This window comes from Odontomachus brunneus, unplaced genomic scaffold (genome assembly GCF_010583005.1).
Source record: "Odontomachus brunneus isolate Ranch 3 - 2012 unplaced genomic scaffold, Obru_v1 Obru_scaffold_063, whole genome shotgun sequence".
Taxonomy (NCBI): Eukaryota; Metazoa; Arthropoda; class Insecta; order Hymenoptera; family Formicidae; genus Odontomachus; species Odontomachus brunneus.
Genome location: NW_022639513.1, coordinates 369990 through 394948, shown reverse-complemented (window position 1 = coordinate 394948; position 24959 = coordinate 369990). Strand labels below are relative to the sequence as shown.

At 42.1% G+C, this 24959-nt stretch overlaps 1 protein-coding gene across 6 annotated transcripts in view; it reads right to left on the bottom strand.

Annotated features, from left to right (window-relative positions):
* Nucleotides 1–24959, bottom strand: part of LOC116846356 (ELKS/Rab6-interacting/CAST family member 1) — a 139412-nt gene that overhangs the window by 31688 nt on the left and 82765 nt on the right. For 3 of the 6 annotated variants that reach the window (XM_032820066.1, XM_032820069.1, XM_032820071.1), the window contains 2 exons: nucleotides 8683–8850; nucleotides 4371–4538 (listed from right to left, as the gene is read on the bottom strand). In XM_032820066.1, coding sequence (XP_032675957.1) covers nucleotides 4371–4538; nucleotides 8683–8850 — 336 coding nt within the window. Of the gene's footprint in view, nucleotides 1–4370; nucleotides 4539–8682; nucleotides 8851–14173; nucleotides 14186–19504; nucleotides 19580–24959 lie in introns of all 6 variants that reach the window. The other 3 variants (XM_032820067.1, XM_032820070.1, XM_032820068.1) reach the window with 2 other exon arrangements.

The window sequence follows — 24959 nt, the reverse complement described above, 5'->3', positions numbered from 1 at the left end:
GTCGTCGCTAATGAAGCCTCGCGGAAGATAACAATGCGGGATGTTAATTAACGTAAATTCACGTAATCACACACCTACCTGCCAACGCACTGCCTTCGGTCTTCCTCTACTCACACGATCGTACCCGGACATCATCGCCGTCACGGCCGGCACGCTAACGCAAAAGAATGAAATGCGCGGCCGTGCGACACGAACGGTAGATATTACGTAAATATATACCCCAGGTCCGAGTTAGGACATCGTCCGCCACTTGTAGGGAGGAAATGAATGAGTGAGTGAGCGAGTGAGTGAGAAGCGTGCCTCGTCATTTCAGTATTTAGAGCTTCCCTCTCACTCCCACGCCACCCCTAACGATGGCGGACAGGACGCAGATCTATCAGGAATCATCATCATGCTTTGTCCTAACTCTGAGTCAGAAGAACGTCTCTCGCTCCTTGTCCACAGTCTTGCTTTAATCTTTAAGCCGTAATAAATTGATCAACCACAGTCGATTATTTTAAAAATAATCAACTATGTTTGGTCAATTTTTTACGGCTTAAGAATTAAAGCAAGGTTGTGGACAAGAGATAACAGATTCCATCGGCAGCGTGATACAAAATGACGAAGCGCAAATACATCGTACGTCCAATAGCGACGCAGGTTTCGACGCTAATCGAACTGAACGGAACACAAGTGGATTACAAATTAAATTGCACGCAAATACAACGTGATCAAGCGTGATGGTACGGTGTAAATTAAACGATAACGCTGAAAATAAATCATTCTCTCGCTCCGCTCGCCGTCGTACGCTGAACGTTCGATCGAAGAGCCGAAGGTTGGCACGAAGTGCCACGTGTGTATTACACATTTGACAGCGATTAACAAACATTAACAATGTTCTGTCGTATCTAACGCTGAGCTACGAGCTAAAAGAGGAGTGGCCGATAAAGTGACGGCAAATCATCGATAATCTAGTCAAGCAAGGGAGACCGGGACGAGATGACACTCTTTGAGCATTTCAAAGTCACAGCTGTTTAAATAGCTAATTGTTGATTGTACAAGTATTGTAGAACCCTTTCTCTATGTTTCTATATCAGCAACAGCTTTGTAAACTGTAGACATAATGAAAATAGACCTCACAGAGAAAAAGATTTTGTTTTTATTTATTAGGACGAAGTACAGTTGTAATGAACGAACGAACGAACGCCTCGTGCCTGGTGGAAAGGGTGCTTCTCATTCTTACAACTAAATTTTGATCATAAGAACCAGAAATTCTATATCCTTCAACCAAAATGCATTAATTCGTTTAGTAAACCAAACTTTACGTTAATATAACATCTAAGTATACAGCCATAAATGTGGTTATCACAGCTCGTCTATTGTATGGGGCGTGATTATTTATGAATCTTCTTAGATTAATAACTCAGAATTTTACATGGTTGTTCGCAAAATGGTAGAGGAATTTTTTGTTCTATTTGACCTAATCTACGACTCCATGAATTACCGGACACCTTGTATAATAATCGAAACACGAACATCCTGCAGTGGTACCATCTAGTACCGGGTCAAGTCGCTTAGTAGGATAAGAAGGTCACATAAAAATATATATTTTTGCATCTTGAAAAATACTTTATATATTTAGTTTAGAACTATTTTGTAATATAAGTATAAACTTTACTATTACTGTTTTGCTGCAGAAGAAAGAAATATTTCCGACAGTCAGAATATAGCAATTTTCACTTTTTATTTACAGTAAGTTTATTTACATTTAGCATAAGGTTAACTTTATCTCGTTTATCCACATGCTCGATTTTAGTCGTTTCATGAGTGAAAATTATTTTTATTTTTCAAAATAGCGTATCATACATTTGCAGGAAACTTCATTCTGTCTAATATATAACACGTCAGTTAATTTTATTCACACTCACGACGGGGAATATTAACACAAGATGTCGAGACGCTCGAAAATGTACTTGGCACTTCTTAAATCAGTTTTTTATATTTTTCAACTGCAACATTATTTCCGATTTTAATGAAACTCCGGGAGGAGTGCTCATGTTCCCAAGAGGGATATTTTGCGATTTCGTTTCCACTGTTCCTCTCGCGATAAGTACTTAAACAAAACACATAATAACTCCATCATAACTCTTGGGTCAACTAGACCCGGTCTCCCGTGTGGAGGTGAGTGACGACGGGAAGACGAAGATAGGAAGATAAGGAAGGAGGAGGGGGCTAGAAACCAAGCGCAGAATCGTGACGACGACAACATAATCGCGCGTAACAAACTAAGATAAGCAGAACGCAACATAATCTTACGGAAAGGACGCCTTATCACCTACGAGACGCACAACTACGTAACGCAACGGGGATGTGAGCGCGGCGTGACGGAAAGCGCTGCCGAAGGGGTGTGTGCGGGATGCAACGCAGCGGGATCCTCGCCGACTGCATTTGCGCCCGTGTGTGAACACCGACTGTACGAGGCTCCGTGTCATATACGACTGATAAACGTAAAAACGCCGCAAGGAAACGTCACACAAAGGTCCTCGAGTGTGTGCGCGCGCGCGCGTGTACTCCACATCTGTGTCACGGCCGTGCCGATCGACGACGGCCGCCGAATCTTCGACACTCATGCGCATTCCCTCTCGCCCGTTGCAACACGGGAATGATGCACCAAGTCGGGGGCGCGGGCGCTTCGTTCACTTTCAGTCGAGCCTGGACAATTAGCGGCCGGCACTTTGCGTGAGTACGCGCGCGCTCCTAATCCGAGGATCTCGCTTTTGTCGCGTCGAACAACCAGGAGAGACCTTTGACGCTCATGGGACTGATGAAGCGGTAATCAAAGGCAAAGACTCGCTGAAAGCGAGCTCTGCGAAAGGATGACTGTTGGTATTTCTTTAGCAGCGTTTTTTCTCATGAGGGGCTCAAATACGTGGTGTATTTTCGGTATTTCATTGAAAATTACATTGGGGAACTGTAGATCTCGACGTGGAGGAGAGAATTGCGGGCGGGGAAAGAAGAGGAAGTGAATCGTACATTTAGAGAGAAAATATCTAATAGATAAGAAATATTTATTCGCAGTGAGTACTAATAACATATTTACTTATGCTCGTATAAATATTTTTTTCAAATGAGAAAATATACATTTCCAAGACAAAAAGGAATATATATATAATAATATAATAATGTAGTCAAAATATTTAAATTGACACACGAGTATGTTAAAAACTTCGTACCAAAATTTCTAGATCTATTTCAACACAAAATAAAAAGTGTTCTTTATCATATTTTTCGATTTTTCATGAAATTGATATTCCATTCTATTGAAATAAACTGTACAATGATGATGGTACATGAGTAAATAATATTTTATCCGAAAAAAAGAATTTAGTTTTATATAGCAAGTAAACATATAATATTAGTACCTACCTGAAAAATATTGGTTATTTTTCAGAGATTTGTTCTCTCAGTGCGTTTTAATTTTGCGTCAGGAGAGGGGAGGGGAGGGAGGTGGCGAATCAGACCAGCACTTCGTGAAGAATTTCATCATCGCGGGACGTCTCGTCGGAAACCCCGTCGTCCTTCCGCGACGGAACGTACGCGAGGATCACTCGTCTCGGAATCTCGGTAGCGAGGACACGACGGCGATCGATACCGATAGCGCGTCGTCGCCGAGACGTTTCGCAGTGTCGGCACGTACATCGTCCGTAGCGGGATCAGCCCACGGAATTTCCTCAAAGAGCCGATCGCAATTCACACGAGGCCGATTGATTGAAGTCGCTGCTCGTACTCATGCGCATTCCGCGTTTCCGCGGTGTGTACGCGTGGGAGGGTTGGCTGCGTGGGGATGAGAAAGAGAGAGACTGAGGGGAGTGAGGGGGGAGATAGAGAGAGGGAGAGGGAGATAGAATAGCGTACTCCCGCTAATTCATTAATTCCATCGGAGCAATCCGCCTCGCGCTCGCAGTAAATATTGTCCTAAGCGCTAACTGCCGTCGCGTGATAAGAGAACGAATTTCGCCGGACTCGTCCGCCCCCGCGTTCGTTCGCAACCCTCTATTCAGCCGAGGTAGAGCCGAACGGGTCCCAGCGAGAGCGCGCGATAAGGAAATTCATTTCGCCGAAGTTGTCTTACTTCGCGCCGGCAATCTTCTCGCATAATGCTCCCCTGTGTGTTTCTAGTTATGAATCGCAATGAGGCGACTGCTCGCGTCTCGTTCGTGCCCGCCAGTCGCCCTCGCGACTTGGGGGCTGATGAATACGAAAGCGTCGGGGCGAAGAGTCCGCGCGAGAACAGCCCACGAGGCGATACGTGGATAGGTGGAAGTCGAACGAGGATCGCCCTCGAGAACGACCCCGAGCTTGAGCGGCGTATGAGCGGGGGAAGGACTCACCTTGCGCTGCAGAACATTGATCTTGCGATCTTTGATGTCCATGTGATCCTTGATCTCGGTCAGCTCGGTGTTCATGCGATTGCGCTCCTGTTGCGCCTGCATCGCCGCCTGCGTCTTCTTCTCGATCATCCGGTTCTTCTCCTCGAGCCGCTGCCGCATCTCCTCGACCTGCGGCACATTTTCGACGCGTTGGTACAGTGAAAGAGGGACCAAACGCGGGGGTACGGCCGAGGTGGTGGTGAGTCCTCAGGCGAGTCCAATCCGGAATATTCAGCGCGCAATACGTACTACGCACGTACACGCGACGCGACGCCGAGGACGATGAGGGGAGGAGAGGAGAGGAGAGGAGAGGAGAGAAGAGAGAAGCTCGACCCAGTTTTCCGCGACGGCTTGGCCTTCCTTTCCCCGTTGGTGGCCTCTCCCGAACACGCGACTCGTCGCAGCCGTAGCTGTGGACTCCTCGATTAGCCGGACCGATTTGTCTAACAGACAATCGGGATCACGTGCAGCCGATTACTTAACCCTTCCGGAAGTCCTCCTTCCGAAGGTCTTCCTCGTGAGTTCAGGAAGTTCTTTCTCTCTTCTTCCTTCCCGGAGGTTCTTCCTTTGAAAGATTGATCTGAAGAGGGGTTTCTCGATGCGTCGGGGGTACGATATTTCGAGCGGCCGAACGTTTCGAGGCGGAATCTTAGATGGAAGCGCAGCCGAACGTTTTTAACATTTCATCGTCGAACTTTTTGTTATTCTCAAGCAGGAAACGATTGCTTCACGTAGTCATTATTCACCCGACCGTTCCAGCGTTCAGGGGATGACATGCTTGAACATTTTATCGACCAAATACTGACTTCTCCCTGCATAGTTTATGTCGCGCTCACTGCACAGAATGATAAATGCTCTTAAATAATAAAAGTATATGCAAATGTGAATTGCAACATTGCTCAATATACAGCTCGTCATCCACATTGACATCCTCTCAAAGTTTCTGATGACTCACCGTCCTGTCTGATGATATCAGAAGCGAAAAAAGCATGTCTAAAATTCTAGCGAAATACGTTGAAATAAAAGGTCGTGTTCATGAAGTGACACTTGTGATCGATCAAACATATTTGTAAAATGTTCCAAAAATTTCCTCTTTGCACTAACAATCAATAAATTACCGTAGAATTAAAGTGATACACGATCTTCTATTTTAAGTTACTCTCTCTCATGATTTTATTACGTTAATTGTACGATTATTTATTGATTATTAGAGTGAAAGGAAAGTTTCCAAAATATTTTAGAAATATGCTCAATCGACCACAAGTATCCTTTTATAGATACATCTTTTTAGCTCAATATATTAATAAATAGTCGTAAAATTAACACGACATACGACCTTCTTTTATAATTTATCTTGTCTCAAAATTTTATCGCCTTAACTTTACGGCTATTTATTAATTGTTAGAGTAAAAGGAAAGTTTCCGGAATATTTTACAAACATGCTCAATCGAGATCATAAGTGTCACTTTATTTTAACATATTCCACAAGAATTTGAGGTAAATGATTTTTTCGCTGTTGACATTGTTAACCTTTAGACGCTTGCTTTTTTTACTTTACTTTAGGTGCTTGGTCTACTACTGTAAATGTATGTTTTTGGAAATATATATAACAATAAACTATATATATTACAAAAACAATGTATATTTGACTAGTGATATATAGCTATCAAATTACATCTGTAAACCATACTAAAATAAATCTTCTAGATAAACCGTCTAGATAAATCTTTTTTTTAATATTTTATATATTGATAGCTACTGTAATAATAACTACTTTAAATTTATACTAGGAAAATTCTCTTGACATGTACAGATCGTCGTGAGATATACTATATACTGTACTGAATTAATCATTAAGTTTATATCACATAATAATATAAATTTTTAGTTATGTTGATGCAGCGACAAATTTACTAAAGGTTACGTTAAAATTTTCCTAATACATTTTATATAATATATTATATATTTAGAGTAAATTTTAATAATTTATTTCTGTAATTCTGTTTCTATGTAATAAATATAAGTGTAATATGAATCGCTCGTAAAGAATGCAACATTTACAAATCGACTCAGATATACAATTGTGAGTAAATATTGTAGCAAATTTATTGTAGTCAATTTGTAAAAGTTGCATTCTTTATGAATGGTTCGTATGGTACGTAAATTTATTGTATAGAATAATAAAATAGAAATACAAAAGAAGTATGAAAAAAATTATCAAAATTTGCATAAAATAATATATGCAAAATGTAATATAAAAATCTGAGAGTATATTTTCTTGCTGCATCGATATAACATAGAATTCACATTTGCATTGTATAATGCAAATTCAATAATTAATACAATACAGTATATTTGATCTATAAATGTAATTACAATGATTGTAAAGTTCCCATCATCAGTTGTCTCACGTCACGAAAGTCTAGTTGAATGAGTAAAGGGTTAATTAAGATGGCCGCGACGAAGAAACAGAAACCTGAAGACCATCGTTTCGTTTGTCGCGAATTCGAAGCATCTCGCGAGATAACGTTTCGCGCAGAATCATCGCGCGGCAAAAGTTTAATTAGCCGACTGAAAAAAAGAGAAAGATTCGCGCTTGGACAAAACTCGCATTGAGGATTCCCCTCGCACCGATGGTCGTTTCAGAATTCATGGGATTTGCGTGAGTTGGGTCAACGTTTCCGGTGACCTCATTCAAATTCGATTTCGCAGCTGCGTCCTAGTTTCGCGCCTGACGTTAGACTTCGGCAGCAATTTTTCAGCTCGCGCGGTGCCCGCGGGCTTCCGACTTTTATGGACTCCTCGATTCTAAAAAGGCTCGTAAAAATTGAACAAAGAGAGACGACTTCTTAATTCAGCGCGATAATCCTCCACGCGAGCTTTCACGATAGCAGTACCGAGTTAGTTGCGGAATCTCGTCAGTTCCATGCGGTGGCGGACGCATCCGGCGAACATTCGAATTTGGGCGATGCGGTTAGAAATTCGGTATCGATTCCGGGGCTCAGCCGCGTTCTAGTTTTCGCTCAGTGTGCGCGGAGAGCAACAAAACCGACAGTAAACTTGTTTACCGAGAACATATTTGGCGAATTCTTCCCGTTGTAAATTTTCCGTGAGAGCAGAACGATGCGCCTTTCGCGCGCGCGAAAGAGAAATGATTAACGGGACAATAGCAAACTTACTTTTCAACTTGAACACAAGAAAAATGGAACGTCTCGATCAAATTGTCAAGAGTTACGATATGCGCGGAAAAATACAAGTATATCTCTGTCCACTGATTTTGCAAAAATTGCTCGGATAGAAATTTCAAAAATTGGAACATTATTTCCCAAATGCGTCCTTCGGATTTAGTTGATAAACTAGAAATAACCCACAAATTAACAGGTCACTTAATCCATTTGCATCATTAGAAGATTTGAAAAAAAAATTTTGGAAAAAATAAAAGTATTTAAAAATTATAAGACTTGGAAAACATATCACTTTTTTTCTTTAAATTGACTCGAATGTAATAAAAAGACAAATCAAAAATACGTTTGCAATCCAATTTCACTAAGGAAATAAAATAGAATGTGTTAAAATTAGCATAAAAAATTTGAAATATAATTTCATTCACAAATAATGTTTGCATTGTGTGATTCTTCAAATTTTTTATCATTTAGTTCATTTTTTTGTAAATTAATATTAAAGTTCTAGATTCTATTATATACTGTTATATGATATAACATGACTATAATATTATATAGTTGTAAATAATAGTATAGAATTGCAAGTGGAGTGAATATACATTGAGTAAATTGCAAATATACGGAGTGAAAGTTTTTAATTAAAATCCTAATTTTAGTTTACAAGAAATTGAAAATAGCACTTCCAGCTGAAGGAATACATGTAAAAAGTGCCAACTTTAGTTTTACATATCTTAATCTTGGTCAATTTTTTTCTAATTTCATGAAGAAGTAGATAATATTCCACTTTATATGTAGTGAAAATTTAAATGAATTCCTAACAAATTAATTTTATTTAACAGTCTTTTTAAGTAAGAAATTGCGACTTAAAAAATCCCTTGTGCCTCAATATCGCAAATTTACAGGAAACGAGGGGCATGTCCGCTTTTTACACGAACAGGAGTTGATAAGTGAATTGATCTATCCTCGATATTCTCGATTAATTTTTTCTCACGAGGACTCACTCTTCATCTGGCGACATACCTCCCAGCGAGGGGGGACGTATAATTCTATTTTCATAATGGATCGGGTAAAGCTGAAAGGTTCACACTCACGTCGGCCTGCAGCATGTTGTAATGCTCCTCCTTGGCGCAGAGGGATTCCTTGAGCACGGCGATGTGCCTCTGGTAATCCTGGTGCTGCTCTTCGAGCGTCTTCATCTTCGCCGACATCGCCAGCAGCTCCTGGTCCCTTCGCTGTACCTCCGTCCGGAGCTCGTCCAGCTGCGAAAAGATTCGTCGTCCAGGAGAGGATCAGTCCCTGCGCCCCGTCCGTCTTGGCGACGACGACGACGAAGACAACAGACGGCATAACGACGACGGCGACGAGCGACGGAAGCGTCGGGACTGCCGACTCTCCCCGTCATGACCGAGTACGACGACGGCGATAACAGTGACCCGTCCTTCCGGCGAGGACTTGGCGGCAAAAACGCGCGCAAAAATAAACAAAAGAAGACACAAACTCTGCTCTCACACGAAGCGGCCGTGGCGGTGGGCTCGTTAGAATTTGAAACTCGCGAGCAGTGATGGCAGTGAAAAGCGTTCGTCGACAGCTTCGATTTGTATGATTTAACGATCCGTTACTAATATAAAATCTCAGTTGAAAATCATATTATGCGAGATTGTGTTGTCACGATAATCGGATTAGGGACTTCTCAGTTTTTCATAATTCTGCATTTTTCTGCATTTTCTTCATACTGTATTCTTTTGGCACATCCCGGAAGAATTTTCCGATCCACTCTAATTTGATATAGCAATAGAATTTCAATTGCTGCGAATATGACAACGCGATAATCTCGTCGGACGGAATATCAGATAATATTTGTGTGACCTGTTCGATTCTAACGTCTATTTCCACACGTTGTGGATTCTAAGGTCTATTTCTGGATCGGCAATTTCGATTTTTAGGGAGGAATTTACCGCGCTTGCATCGTCGAGCGCGCATCTTAAATGATTCCTGATCCAAATTGCGCGCGAAATTGGTTTCCGTACGAACAGCCTTGCGGGATATAATCAGGGGAGTTACTTAATTGCCGTTGGACTTTGACACGAGCCTCTCTTGAGGAGGAGATCGGGATTACTTTAATTAAAATAACGTCGCGACGCGCGCGCCGCGAGGGAGGTTTCTATCCTGTAAAAAAGTTTCCACCCTCTCGTCGAGGATTAAATATTAAATCGCATTGTCGTGCCGCTTCGATCCCACCGCTATTTTTAACTCGTCTATGCGCCTTTCTTGATCTTACTTGATCGGATTAACGGAGAAGGCTGACGTTCTCGAGCTATTACGATCGTGTCCTAATTACAAAGACAAACAAGAAGCCTACGTGTGTGTCGCTGCGAGCCAGTCTTGGCGAAATCTGAATTTACTTTTTTACGAACTGCGTTTAACCGCAAAAATCCCCTTGATTGATGAACGCATCCTTCAGATGCACGATGCGTCGACTTTACTCGCGCGTTAATTGCGGTTAACTAACTTCTCTCTTTCTATCTACAACAGCTAGAGCTACATCTAAACGTGGATGGGGTGAGCTAGTTAACCGACAGCCGACCGCGATCGCCTCAGTTTCGACCGGCGCGCATTTCTTACGCGTCACACACGAGAACTTCCGTGATATATGTCGAGAGATTGAAGAAGAAAAAAAAGTGTAAGAAAAATCGTCGTCTCTCGTACTCGGACAGGACTCGTACAAATGCATGCAGCGTAATCGAGGCCAACGATACAAAATCACATAGAGTGTGTCTTTCGAAAAAAAATGTAATATATATACGTAAATATATATATATACATATATATATATTTATATATAAATTCTTTAAGTGTATATTACGAGAGAAAGATCAATAAGGATATATGTATATGTTTATATATAAATATATATATATATATATATATAAATATACAAGAGTGTTCATAGCGAAGTGTGGTGGAGATATTTGGCACAGAGAGAGGGGAAAAATTAATCTTTTAGGGGAAGAGAGATATATATTTTCGGGAGTCTGTCATGTATGTGTCTCACTTATTTTCGTGTACGTACCTACGCTCGTCTCATCTACTCTGGTGTCGGCAGGCCGCGTGAAGGAGCTCGTCGCGACATATCGCTGCTCTCGCGATATCTCGCGACGACCTCGAAGCAGAGTCGTATACGTAATACAGCTACTACTCACTAAACGCTACGAAGTAAACGCAATGCGAGCGAGGTCGTGAGCGCGCGAGGTCCTCTCTGAAAATCGGATAGGAAGTGGGAACTCTAAAACCGAGGCTTGGGACAACTAGCCCCAAGAACGGCTACGCACCGTTTATAATAAATACTCGAGCGTTGAATTTAAGAAAAGGTAATTTCTTACACGCGAAAAAAAAGGCTCGATTTATTCAGCAAATCTATACTTTAATTACAAGATCATAAATGTTGTAAATAAGCAGATTTGTTAGTGCAGCAAAGAAATTATGTGTGGGAGCAATTGTCAATTCTGTTCACAGAACAAAACTGTATTGTTGTTATATTAGTTACTGCAACAAATCATTTCGTATTTCGAGCTAATTGAAGTTTGAGAAACCCTGGTAGAAATGTGTGCAGTTTGCGTAGACACCTGCTTAGTTATTTATTTATTGCTTAATATTAATGCATTCTTGTTAATTGCAAAAATAGTACGTAGAAACTGAACAAGAAATTGAAAGAGTTTTATTAAATGGTTGAAGTAGTTTACAATATGTGAACCGATTTTTTCCAAGATATAGCATCAATAATATTGATTCAGTTTTATAATATGTACGTATTATAATATTATATATCTATTATAATTGTGAATAAATTTAAAACATGTTTTTTTATATTGTTAAAGAAAAAACTTAAATTTGCGAGAACAATGAGTAAACGCGTGTAAAAAATATATAGTAAAAAAAAGAAATTAAAGAAAAGTTAACACAACTGTCTAGTATAACGGTTCGAAAACTGCATTAAATTTCTACTTGGAAACAAATTTACATTCATTTTCTGGCTTTTCTAGATAAATAATGCATTTATTTGATATTTAATTGCATACGTCAAGCTACATTTTCGATTGGTTGAGTTAGAGAATCGTCTTCACTGCACTAGCAGATCTGTCGTGTTGTGACACATACATTTAACTTTATTAGATACAACCAGAAAACTAAATCTTATGTGGCTCTGTGTCTTAGTTACTGTAGCATAATAAACTGACCATCCAAATATAAAGAAGAAGGTCCAAATATGGGTCATGGTCCAAATACGAGCTATTAGTGTTTTGACACTATATGGTGTTACGTTCTACTGAAAGCATTTTCAGTATCCGAGTCATACTAAAAAGCATTTGAATCATTTTCTTTAAGGCGTAGCACGTAACAAAACTTGATTACACGATTGTTTTCGAGTCAATTTAGAAGTTATACAAGATTCTCGATTTTTTGACATTTGCAAAGGTATGTATATTTTATTTTTTATTCAGAAATATACTTATATAATCGATATAATTGCTTATGAACTATAAGCAGTATAAGGATGAATGTATCGAAGAGCATAATTAGTTTAATTGAAAGTATACATTGTGTTCGCTAATATAATCTCATGTCATCCACGATGTAATGTTTCGAATATGGATCAATATAGATGGTTCTAATATCGACTAGTAAATAATAATGACAATAGCCTAGTTTTTTTTGCTATTTGGAAAGAGAAAACTTGAAGGAAATTTTGAAGAAAAATTTTGAAGAAATAATAATGCAAGTTTTTTGTTTTGTGACAAATTTCTTTAATGTTACAAAGGAAAAATTGTGGATATAGTGCTTTTAATGTGCTTTCTGTGGGCACATTATGATTATATATGGGATTTTTGTCAATAGATATTATGAAAAATAAAATAAAATGTCTTTCTTTAAATTAAATCCTATGCTACTTTGAAATTACAAAGATAGCCCGTGTTTGAATCTCTTTTTCAGACAATGTAAATTTCTTTCTTCTGAGAAAAGTGTAAATAATTAAAAATCTAATCATTTTAAGAACGTCCCTTTACTATTATTAAAGTAAACACTTTAATAATACTTGCTCGATAGCACATATATTTACTTACAATAAGTTCAGGCATTTTAAGATAAACCAAAATAATTGGTAGAGTATATTTGGACCTTTTCCTTTACGGTTATAGATTTGCTGGACTAGCTTCAGTTGTGACAACAAATTTTTTTTCCATGACAAAGAGATAATTGCAAAATAAGATTCGTTTGGTGCTGCAACTGCTTCAAAGTATGACCTGACAAATTAGATTGCTTCATTTGATACTTGGAAGCGTCTTTAGTGCAGTAAGCAGAACCTAATCGCAGATGCGAATACTTTAATCGATAATTCCGCGGGAAGTTTTGTCGCCAAGTGAGCCATGATCAATTGTCTTACGCTGCTTTGAGCGTCGTGCGAGAAACGCGCGCGAGACAATGGGACCATTCAGGCAGTCGGCTGTTGGGAGTCGATGAACGCCGCTCGGGGGCTGCGAAAAGGGGATGCGCGTGCGGATTAATCGCGCGGATCATTTGGCGCTGGCCGTGTAATAAACGAGAGAGGAACTCGGGCACGCGTCTCACGCTATATTTAGTCAAGACGCCAGACGGGAGGAACGCGAGCACGTCACTCTCCCTTGCGCTTTTCCACCCTCAAACACTCGGCAGGACACCCCGGAGGAGGAATCTGCGCGCGCGCACTTGAGGAGGAAAATAACGAAAATCGTTCGGCTCGCGCCCGCGTCCAGCGTCGGCTATTGATTAATGGACAGCAGCTATCACGGCATCTACGACGTCACGGGCGATATCGCCCGGCGTCGATCCCGGCGAGGATCGTCGACGGGCCGACGAGAGGAACGCCCGTCGCTCCGGCGACGACCACGCTCTCACGGTGATGATCAGCTACGGTGTCATTAGGCCGCACACATACACACACACACACACACACGCACGCATACACTCGCGCACACACGTACACACACATACACGCGCACATGAATCGACGATGCTGTCGATGATGGGGCGTGAAGGGAGGTGAACGAAAGTCCTTCGTTCCTTTCGCTCTTCCGACCGACACGGGATGGATGATGAGTTTGGTGCGATGAGATCGAGATATCTGGGATAGCGAGATGGTCCGCGGGAGAACCACATCGAGGTCTCTCGCGTTTCCGGAGACCGTGCAATTTCGTCCGTTTATTTTTTCTCTCTCTTTTTTTTTTTTTTCATACCATATTTGCTCGTTTCAATGTGAAATGCGTGAGATGATGATTGCGAGACAGTCGATCAACGATTCACGCCAGTAGAAAGACAGAGAAAGTTTCAGAAAGAGAAGACAGAGAAGACAGAAAGACAGAAAGAGATATACAGAGTAGACAAGTACAGCGGCTACGGTATACATCGAAACACTCCGTTACGTAATACGGTAATCACGTAGATGGAAATGGAGGAAGACGGGGAGGTAGTTGGTGGAGATGGTGGTGGTGGTGGTGGTGGTGATGGTGGCTCGGAAGAGCTTCTTGGGCGGGTGAAGAATTTCCTTACCTCCTCAGAAAGCTAGAATATTGGGGCACCACGTTTAATAAAGCTTCACCACGAGAAGGCCGCCCAACTCCGCCGTCCCTCTTCCGAACATTAACGTCCGACCGTCGTTGTGCGCCATTACGCGTGCTCTTATATATCCCAGGCGTTCCGGGATTCTCCCGGCCGTAATTATAACGACAGATACCGCGGCGAATTCACGGTCGATTTTCCGTCGAGCTTGGCGGGGAATTTCGTAACGAGTGCAGGAGGTCGGTCAATATTCGCCGAAGATCGCGGTAATTAAATCCACGATTGAAGCAGCAAGAGACGGTTAAGTCCGCTCGGATTGCACCGCGAGGTTTTGTCACGTAATTGCCGAAAGGGCGATTTACTTCGCGGAGGGCTCCTCGCCTTCGATCGACCACGACGACGACGACGACGACGACGTCGTCGCGTTTCAAACTCGACGGGCAATCAGCTTCGAATTAATCACGAACCCGACGTTACAATTCGGACCGGGACTTCCCGGGTTGTTTGGCGCGCCGATTATTCGCGGTTTGTTAATCAACGCCATCAAATTCGCCTCTCGAATTCGTCGTGTCTCAACCTCTCGTTTAAATCATCGAGATCAAGCGTCGACACGGATTTCTCCGAAGAAATCGAACTTGATTTCATACATCTCTGGTTATCTCGGGAAATTGCTGGCGATAAGAAAACGATTATCCAGAACTGACGCGTTCGTTACAGATTCAACCGAATCGGAAGAGTTTCGCGGAATTGGGAACTGCCATCCATTGCTGACTTATCCCTAACTTAGCTCTATCTTAAGTGCTAGTTATACCTTAAGGTCTATCGGACAAAAGGTAGCATTTGCTTTATCTACGAGTCGCGCTGTTAAACTCGCGCCAACTTGCCCCCTAGCGTTATTTTACGATAAGGAAGACAAAGGCGTGTCGAGTTTGCGTTTGCGTCGCGCCGTCAAGACAAAGTTGTCAATGAGCTGTCAACTTTGTTCGTTCAATCTCTTCCCAATCGCTTGCAAATCATCAGCGTCATTGAGTAGTTATTATAGAGCAAAATGCGAGGTCTAATTGTTGACGTGAGCGAACGAAGGTAAGTAGTTCTGAGGAAAACAACAACGATAAGCACCCAGATAGACAGATGTATGTAAATTTAGCAGCAACTTTATCAGCGATTTGTAAAGATTGCGTCTCTTATGAGCGGTTCACATTGTGTTTATATTTGCTATAAGCAATATGAACGAAATCAAAGTTCAAAATGTCCTTTCAATTTCTTTTATATTTCTGTTTCGTCATTCTACATAATAAATATGAGACTCATAAGGGATGCAACTTTTATAAATTGACTAGTAAAGTTGCTGTCAAATTTCTCAAAATTTATGAAAACTTGTGGTCTAAACAATATGTCATGTAAAATATAATACAAAAGTCTAATTTTTAGTAAATTTGTTGTTGCGTTAAGGGAGAGGGTTGTTGCTTAGATAGTCAAGAAATAGGATATTTTACGAATTTTCTTCAAAGAAAAATATCAATATTGGATAAAAATATAAGTTCTGATCATGTTACTTATCATTGTTTAAGTATAAAAAATTATTTAAAAAATTGAGTCAAGTTTTTTTGTGTTGGGTGTAGTGTCGCCGTATACTTCTAACTACAACATTACAGTTTGTGTGATAATGGCAAATATGACCATAGAATTTCGTAACCGAAAAATAAATCGACATTCTGCAGTAATCGATTATTCTTTCATCTCATGTTCTTTCATGCGTGTTATTTATATTTTAGGAAATAAAAAGTGTTTGCTACGTATTTCTGTTGCGAAATCTATTATGTTTCTATTGGCAAGATAGACGTTACTAACAATTTACTACACAGATAGACTACTACACAAATAGATGTGTGTAAATTTGACAGCAACTTTACAGTTGATTTGTAAAAGTTGCATCCTTTATGAAAGGTTTATATGATAATTATATTTGTTAAATACAATGACGAAATAAAAACATAAAAAAAATTATCAAAATTGGTAATATAAAAACCTGAGTGTAACTTTTAGTAAATTTATTGTTACATCAGTTCAACAAAAAGTTCATATTATTGTAAACTCAATGATTGTTTCATAAATGTGTAATGGAGAAAATCATCAAGTTTTCATCGATTGTGTCTCGTCGTGATAATCATGAAGGTCTACCTGTGCAATACCGGACAGCACAATTCCAACAATCCTACTTGATCTTAACTTTAGATCGTCTTGGTGTTAGGCTCATTCGCAGCTCTCAACCAACCAATGAACGCTCAACGTTTAATCCATCTGCGGCGAGACAACATTGCGTTCAGGGCGCGCAAGTCTCTGACTGTTTCGAGGAAGAGAGAAACGCCAAGAACGCGCGTTGTGTGTCAAGTCAGGACGTCGAGGATACAGACAGCTGAACGGCGGAAGAGAATTGCGCTTGCCTGACGCAGCTCTCCACCGTAAGGAGTCGGCTTGACGAGCGCGCGCAAGACTCGTGGACAAACCAAATGGTCCTCCCTCCGTCACTCGCGGACGGGCCGAATTAGCGGGCTCTCCCGACAGATGTCCGACGTACGAGCTCCGTGGAGACGGCGCTCGTGTCATCCCGACACGCACGTGTCTCATTTTTGTCAATTGTCAAACGAGGAACGGTATAGCTACATGACAGATGCACTCTCTGCGCGCGCGTGCAGCATGCATAGGACGCCTCGAGAGCGGAGGCGGCGGGGGTCGAGGGCTGGTGAGTATATATCGGCATGCGTCTCTATTTACGACACCGAGGTCTACCAGGAGGATTGAAAGAAAAGAAAGAAAAAAGAGGAAAAAGAACAGAGAAACTTTAGGGAGCAACAACGGCGAGGGAGAGGGAAGAGGACGGGGAAAGAGAGAAAGGGAAGGGAGGGGGGAGAGAGGAAGGTTGTATGTTAACGAACGATGACGGTGGAGACAAGTATACTTGCCGATGATGTGAATGCGAGCGAACGCGCGATGAAACGCGATGGTCGAGCACGGAGCAGCGCGCTCTCGCAATGCCACCGTTGATCCCCGCGCAATCGACGACGATCTCTCTTCGACTTGCGAATCGACGATCGGACAACACTCGATCGACAAGCGTCACCGCGAACGAACACAGAACATGAGACGGGACGAACGATGACGCGATCGCCGGGCGAATTTCGACGAGAACGATCGTACCGGCGAAGGCGATGCGATCGAACGATGAATGAGAGCTCGCGACGATCCACCCCCGCGCGAGCTAGTCCTCTCGCTGGTCCTCAATGAACAATGGGGAGTCGGTGAATGATGATTTGATGATTAGCGGATGTTACAGAATTTACTCGGATGCATTGTAAATTTGCCAGATATCTTATTAGACGATTTGTGTAAAGTCTTTAGTGCTGCACATGCGGCAGTCGTATTTATCACACAGAATGACGAGATTTAAATGCGAAAGGAATAAACGCAAAAGCTGAATGTAACTTCGAGTAAATTCGCCGTTGTATAAAAAATCCGCATTAAACCATTATCGCATAAAAACATTATTGCGTGACGTAAATTTAATAATTAATTCGATACATTTGTGTTTCGTAAATGCAATTAAAAAAACTGTAAATTGTAAATGTAATTAAAAGGACTGTAAACATTGAATCATGAAAGTTTGTCTGGTTATAAAATAAGTAGTTGCGGAGTAAAATAATTAAAATAAAAATTAAGAATATAAGAAATAAAATATAATTAATAAAATCGCAAATGTGGAATTAGTAAAATTGTGTGTGTATATAGAATAAAATTAATGAGTTTATATCAAATAAAATTAGTAAATTGGAATTGACTGAGAATATTATGCAAAGAAAATTTTGTAATGGAAATTACTCTATAGGGTTTTACAGAATTTTTTTTTCGGAAAAATTGTTATAGAATTTTGTGTTGAGTCGATATTCTGCAGTAATTAATTATCTTTTTGTTCCATTTCATATGCTGTTTATATTATAGGAACTGAAATGTGCCGTTAAAAAATTTTCCATGTTCCTCAGCAAGATATATCTCTTACTGACGGTTTATTCCTACATAAGGAACATAATAAAATTAAAAGAATGTACATGAAAATATACTATAACATTCCCTCCGTGTACGAGAGGAGTAATTTTCAAAATTTCAAATGTGAAAATTTAAAAAGACTCGATTGAGGTGTCGCGAGAGGACGAGATGGCGCGCGGTGGCGTCATGGACGAGCGGCCCGTCGATGATGAAGGTGATGACGACGATGACGACGTGAGTTGATAGATGAGTGACTGCCGAGATGACGTACACTAGAAAACGACGTAAACTCCTAACGACGCATGCAACATGCCAAACCTAAGTTCCCATGCGAGCTGCACGATCGTCGAAGACGAATGATGAGACGTCGTGAGAGAGCTGACCGATCTACTCGAGCGATCTATCGATCACCAGGTGGGATGAATCGCGCGCGTACATACAATCAACTGATTCGCGACTCGACGACCACCACGCGAGGAATGAGCGGGATTCAATGCGCGCGATGAGACCGGAGAGAAAATGACATTCTGTGGCGACTCGAAAGGAATCGGCGCTAATTCGCTTTGTCCAAGCGCTGAGAGAGACGGGACGGACACGAGAAGCTGATGAAATCACCGACGGCTCGGAATCGTGTGTGAGATGTTTGTACGAATATGGTCGGATGTGCTGTGGCCCATGAGAGACTATTTGGCTATTGTGGCGCATTGTCGCTCGGTTTCTAGTGGCGCGCGAAGATGACGAGATGAGGCTCGCGGCGATGTGAGTGGCGTGGCGCGCGACTAGCTTAATTAATCTCTGACCTGATCGTTTTCGTGTCGCATGGCGAGTATCGATGCATGTGAGTCGATGTGAACTGGTGGTGCTTTCTTCTGGCGAACGACGGGGCGGGAAATCGGAGAGGGAGGAGAGATGAGGGGGACGGAAGGGCGGGAGGAGTGTGAAGAATATTCGTGAATGACGTGAATTGGGGCAGGAGAGAACACACGAATGCAATTTCCTCCTTTCCTCTCCTCTTCTGTTTGTTCTCCTTCTCCGCGATCGGTCATGATTGTCGTGATGATATGGTAGTTTAGCATAAGTAATCATAATCATACCCCCGTCCTTGTTGTCGTCCCGATTGGCTGGTAAAATTTCAAATAAAGCCAAACGCTCGATAACTCGTTTCGCAGAAATGATTCGATCGACTGATGTCATTGAAAAAAAAAAAAGAAGAAAGAACCAAAAAAAAAAAAGAGAAAAAAAATATCGTGAAGAGATAAATTCTCGGCAAAAGTGGTTTACCAATGTGCGACTCGCATGTTGAGTTTTTTGCGTTTGGAATGTACTATACAGTCGTCTCATCCGCGAGTAGTCGACCTGCGCAAACAAATGTACATCCAGTATTTTAACTCTCGTGCGAATCTGCTCCAATCTTCTTTGCCCGATGAACGCAAAAAAAGAAAGTAAGTGTCTCTCGACAAGCGCAAAAAGCGTTCGCTACAATTTCCGCTTCTAAATTGTGTAAATTCTGCGGAATCGTGTGCGCACGTGACACACCTTCTCCGCAATGAAAAACAATTGCTCAATAATCTCTCAACTAAAGGATCACATTCTACGATAAATATACATGTCTATGAAACATCTCCAGCTGCGCAATATAAATCAATCGCAAATAAACGTATCGGGTGAGCCAGCCGACGTTGAATTCCAAGATATCTCTGTTGCTTTTCACACCACGGAGGAAAATGAGTGTGAAGGGCAAATTGCGCGATTGGAAGAGACAAATATTGCGGTTGAATGAGCCAAACGTTCGTTTCGAGATCACTTTCTCCAGTACAAAAAATAACAGAGATATCTTAGGTCCATATTGATAGCCGTTAATCGAAACTTCTCTTAAACGAAATACTCAGATTTCAGTACGGAGTCAGATGAAAGTTTTGCAGTTGAATCGCGAGTACAGATATAATGTCACATGAGTCATATGATTCAACTGAAAAACTTGGATCCAATTCTGAGTAAGAATCCGAGTGTTTCAGACAGACCTCAAGTAACGACTATTAATACAGTCCTTGGAATCTGATATTGGCTGACTCACCTTGTGCAGGGTGTTGCACTTGCATACAGGTCAGCACGAAGGGGTTGCCTGTCCGTTTCGCTGGCAGACGCGCGCGCGTATTTGTCGGTCTCAGCAGACCTTGGCGGATATTGCTCACTCGCGTGCACGCCGACGAAGCGCACAGGCAGCCCGTCGTACCGATTTGTAAGCGTAAGCGCGGACATTCTGAACCTCTATTCTTGAAATGATTGCGTATACGTAGGTTCCTTCGCGTAGGTATAATATCATAAAATAGCTACGCGATGAAACTTGCGTATACGCAACTATTTCAAGAATCAGGGCCCTGCACGTCTCCTTCTCTCTCCCTCTCTGCTCGAGACAAAAAAACGGCGTCGTTCGCCGGAGAGAGAGTCAGGTGTAAAGCCGATTTCTGCTCATTTATTGTTAACTTTGCAAGAACCAAGGCTTCTCGTTACAGAGACATCGGTTTGGAGCGAGACGAGCTGCGGTGGATGGTGCAGTCGCGTTAGGCGCGACCGGAAACGAAAGAGAACAAGAAAAAGGAAACTGAAACCAAAAGGTGAATCGATCTCTCTTCTCCATCGCGCGAGGTCCGCCACGGCGGACCTCGCGACCTCGCGCTGGGTCTTCGTAGCATCCATCATAGATACGTCTTGAATCAGCCGAAGGCTTCGAGGAGGGGTGATCAGACTCGGCTTGTATCGCGGAGAACGGAAACAAGAGGTTGGCCAAAACCAAACGCGCGAAAAACAAACTCTCTTCTTGCAGTGTTTTTCTTTTTTTTTTCTTCATCATCATCATTGTGTTGTTATTATTATTATTATTATTATTATTATCACCATCATCATCATCATAGTTATATATGTGTGTATATATATAACAGTTTCACCACTATCATAGTGCCGGTTTCTCGCGGGAGAGCGTGTCCCGTTCGCCTCCGGCCGGAGGCGCACAGCCCGAAGAGGATCGTTCTTTACAATGAAGCTCTAAAGACGAGGCTGACCTTGCGAGCGTGTGAGCCCGTCGTCGTGCCGACGGGACGGCGTTCGCCATTCGCACGGCGAGATCGCGGCGGCGTAAGGACGCCCGCGAGGGGACGTCCGGAGAGGGAGGATATGTCTCATGTGTCGGGGGATCGTCTCGTCGGATCCCAGTCTTCGCGCTTCCACCCTCGAGATATCGGCGGGATATCGGGGGGGAGGAGGTGGGCAGAGGGGTCAGGTCAGAGGTGGAGGCTGATTTGGTAGGGTATACCCAGCTCGACCGGCGCGAACTCGTGTGTCCTCGCGATTGCGACTCGCGCGGGCTCGAAGCGAGCGTCAATCGCGTCGATCGATCGACGTCGGTCCAGGGTCGTCGTCCGGGCGAATCCTCATAGCGAGGATTCGTCGCGACCCCTTCAACGGATCGGTACGTTCGTTTGTTCGCGCGTCGATCATCACTATCGTATGTTGACTCGGATTAACGACGGCTTACGATCTAAAGAGAGTATATGTATACATATATATATATATATATATATATATATATATATATATATATATGTTTATGTACACACGCACGCACAAATATACACATAGTAGAAAAATAAGGATTGTCACAACCTCGTGGAAACGTACCGACGGCGGCCTCGGTAGTCCGCGTGCGAAGGGATCATCGAGAACATTTGAGCGTGATATGTTCGGAACAGAACGAATCTCTCGAGAATCATATATATCCTAGAAACGTGACTCGCTTCGTGCGCTCATGGCGCACATTGTACTTATCTACGGTTAAGCCGGGTATAGCCCCGTGAGCTACCCGAACGTGTGTCGGCTGGGAGTCGACGGGGAGCGAGAGGTTATGGGATACGATATAAGGTACGGTGCAGGGGTTAAAGTCGCTACGAAAATATATATGTACCGGCGGAAGCTTCGAGTATCCTTTCCTTCCCTTACCTACACACGCATCGTACACGCACACGCATTTGTTCGCATATTATACTGCATATAAGTATATATATATATATATAGGTATATATTTATATATTATGTGTATTTTTCTGGTTTTCTTCTGCTTTTCTCTTTCTCGGACGTATGTGTATATATGTATATAAGTATGTGTGTATTTTTATACGTGTGTATATATACATATACACACACATACATATGCAGGGTGCTCCGGTAACTCCCGGAGCAGCCACGGTGTACAGGTAGATTACACTGAGAGAAAAATTATCTTAAAATCAACAAATATTTCCTTGGTAGGTGCCATTAACATATTTATTTAAATCTACGTTTTCTTTACTTAAATCAAATATTGTTTATTTACATCAAGTAAACAATATTTGATTTAAGTAAAGAGAATGTAGATTTAAGTAAATATGTTAATGGCACCCATCAAGGAAATATCTGTTGATTTTAAGATAAGTTTTCTCTCAATGTAGATCAAACTGAATAAAAAATTCTACTATTTTGCGAACAACCACGTAAAATTTTGAGTTATTCATCAAAAAAGATCGTGAATGGTCACGCCATATACCATACGATGAGCTGTTATAGCATTTACTACTGTAAGCTCGTATATTAGGTCAAAGTGAAGAAAAAGGCCTTCTGCCATTTTTCAAACGACCACGCAGATGATTAGTTATTAATTCAAGAATAATTAGTGCATTATTGTGCACAATTGTACATTATTTTTCTTTAATTAATAACTAAGTATAACATACATGGTCATTTGGAAAATAGCAGAGGACTTTTTAGTTCAGTTTGAGTTACAGGCATACAGCGGCAGAAATTTTACGTGATTGTTCGCAAAATGATAGAGGAATTTTTTGTTCAGTTTGACCCGATCTATCTGCACACCGCCGCTCATCCGTGAGTTGTCGGACACTCTGTATATCAGCGTCGTGTTCGCGAATCATAATTATCCTGCCTGGCGATCCCTCCCTCTCATTTGCGTCTCGATCTCTCGCCGCAAAACAACATCGATATTCGTATAATAGACACGTACATTCGCGCGATCTAAGGCCTAAGGATTAGGTACGCATGGTCTTTGCGCTCGGGTTCTAACCGCGTTTTATAATGTAGAAGCTACCGAAATATATGTGACTTTCTCGTTGACTTTCTCACATCGCGAGATACATCTCGCGAAACCCTCGCGTCCTAAAAGTCTCCCTCTTGCTTTGGCGCCTCTGCGACGATCCGTACAAGCACAAACATCCGTTCGCATGTTCCTGGATATCGAGAGCGTGCGATTTCATTCGGTTGTTCACGAGCCATCCAACGTGTTCGTTACGTTCATCGGATATTCCGCGATCTGTCTCATCCAGCGAACGCGCTTGGACGTTCGCTACGTTCAAATGTCTCCGACATCCAGATTTCCGGACGCATTCGTACGCGTAAATATCATTATAAACAAATCGTTTGTCGATCAATTTATTCATAATAATTTCCCAGAGGTTATGAAATTCGAATGTCTGACACTCCAGACTCAAAATTCGGATATTTGCGACGTCTGACATTCAAAATTTCTTGAAATTGGATGTCTTGAACGTCCGGATCTTAAGTCGCATTTCCATACACAGAGATTACTATAGACAAATTGTTGTCAATTTATCAATAATAACTTCCCAGAGACTCTCAAAACTCGGATGTCTGCGACGTCTGACATTCAGACATCTTCGGATTGGATGACCCAACGTACGGATTTCCGGACACATTCTACGTAGAAATTACTGTAGACAAATCGTTTGTCGCTCAATTTATCAATAACAATTTTCCAGAGGTTCTCGAAATTTGAAGGTCTGTAAAGTCTGGCATCTAAGACTTCTTCAGATCGAATGTCGACGTCCGGATTTCTGGACGCACAGAAATGATCATGTGGACAATTCGTTTGTCACTCAGTTTATCAATAATAATTCGCGAAGACCCTAAAGATCCGGGGATATCAATGACGTCTCGACATCCAAGACTCCCTTGGATCGGATGTCCGTACGATATCGCTTGTTCATTCGCGAATCGCATCGCGGGAGCGATCGCCTTCCTCTCGCCCTCTAGAGGACTATTGTCGGAAGGTAGCAGAAGATCAGAGATCTCGCGCCCGAAAGCTTATCGCGCCGTGGCGCTATACACAGAGGGATTCTTCGAGCGACGTGTGAACGTCCGGTGTGTGCAGGTTACGATCGGGGAATTTCTCGCGCTGCGAACGATCGCGTGCTCGCGAGCGGAAGTGGAGACTTCCAAGCGCACGCCCACACCTTCGTGGAATTGCGGCTGTTTCTTCGGCGAAGCTATTGGAACTTTCCGCGAATTGCCGACGTTTAGGAGTTGCTCGCGCGGGGATGGCTTTAGGAATTACGACATCGCCGTAAAACGCCCGCGCTCGTAAGTGAGTTTTATCGACGGGCACGTTGAATCCCTCCGAAGTTTTCGAATCGTGACTCGATGTGTGATACGCGAGATCCGGTGAATTCTTACGACTTGTAGTGCACTTATGCACTTATTAAATTAGTTCTCGAGAGCCGGGGACGTCTCACGCCTTCGAGCCGACTCCCGATGACTTCTAAAATTATATATACATATACACGGAGTGTCCCACACCAATCGCTAAATATTAAAACAGCATATAGTAGAAGTCAAACCGAGACGAAAAGTCCTTTGCTTAATACGAGCAATAATTAATGAGCTCTTGATTAATTAA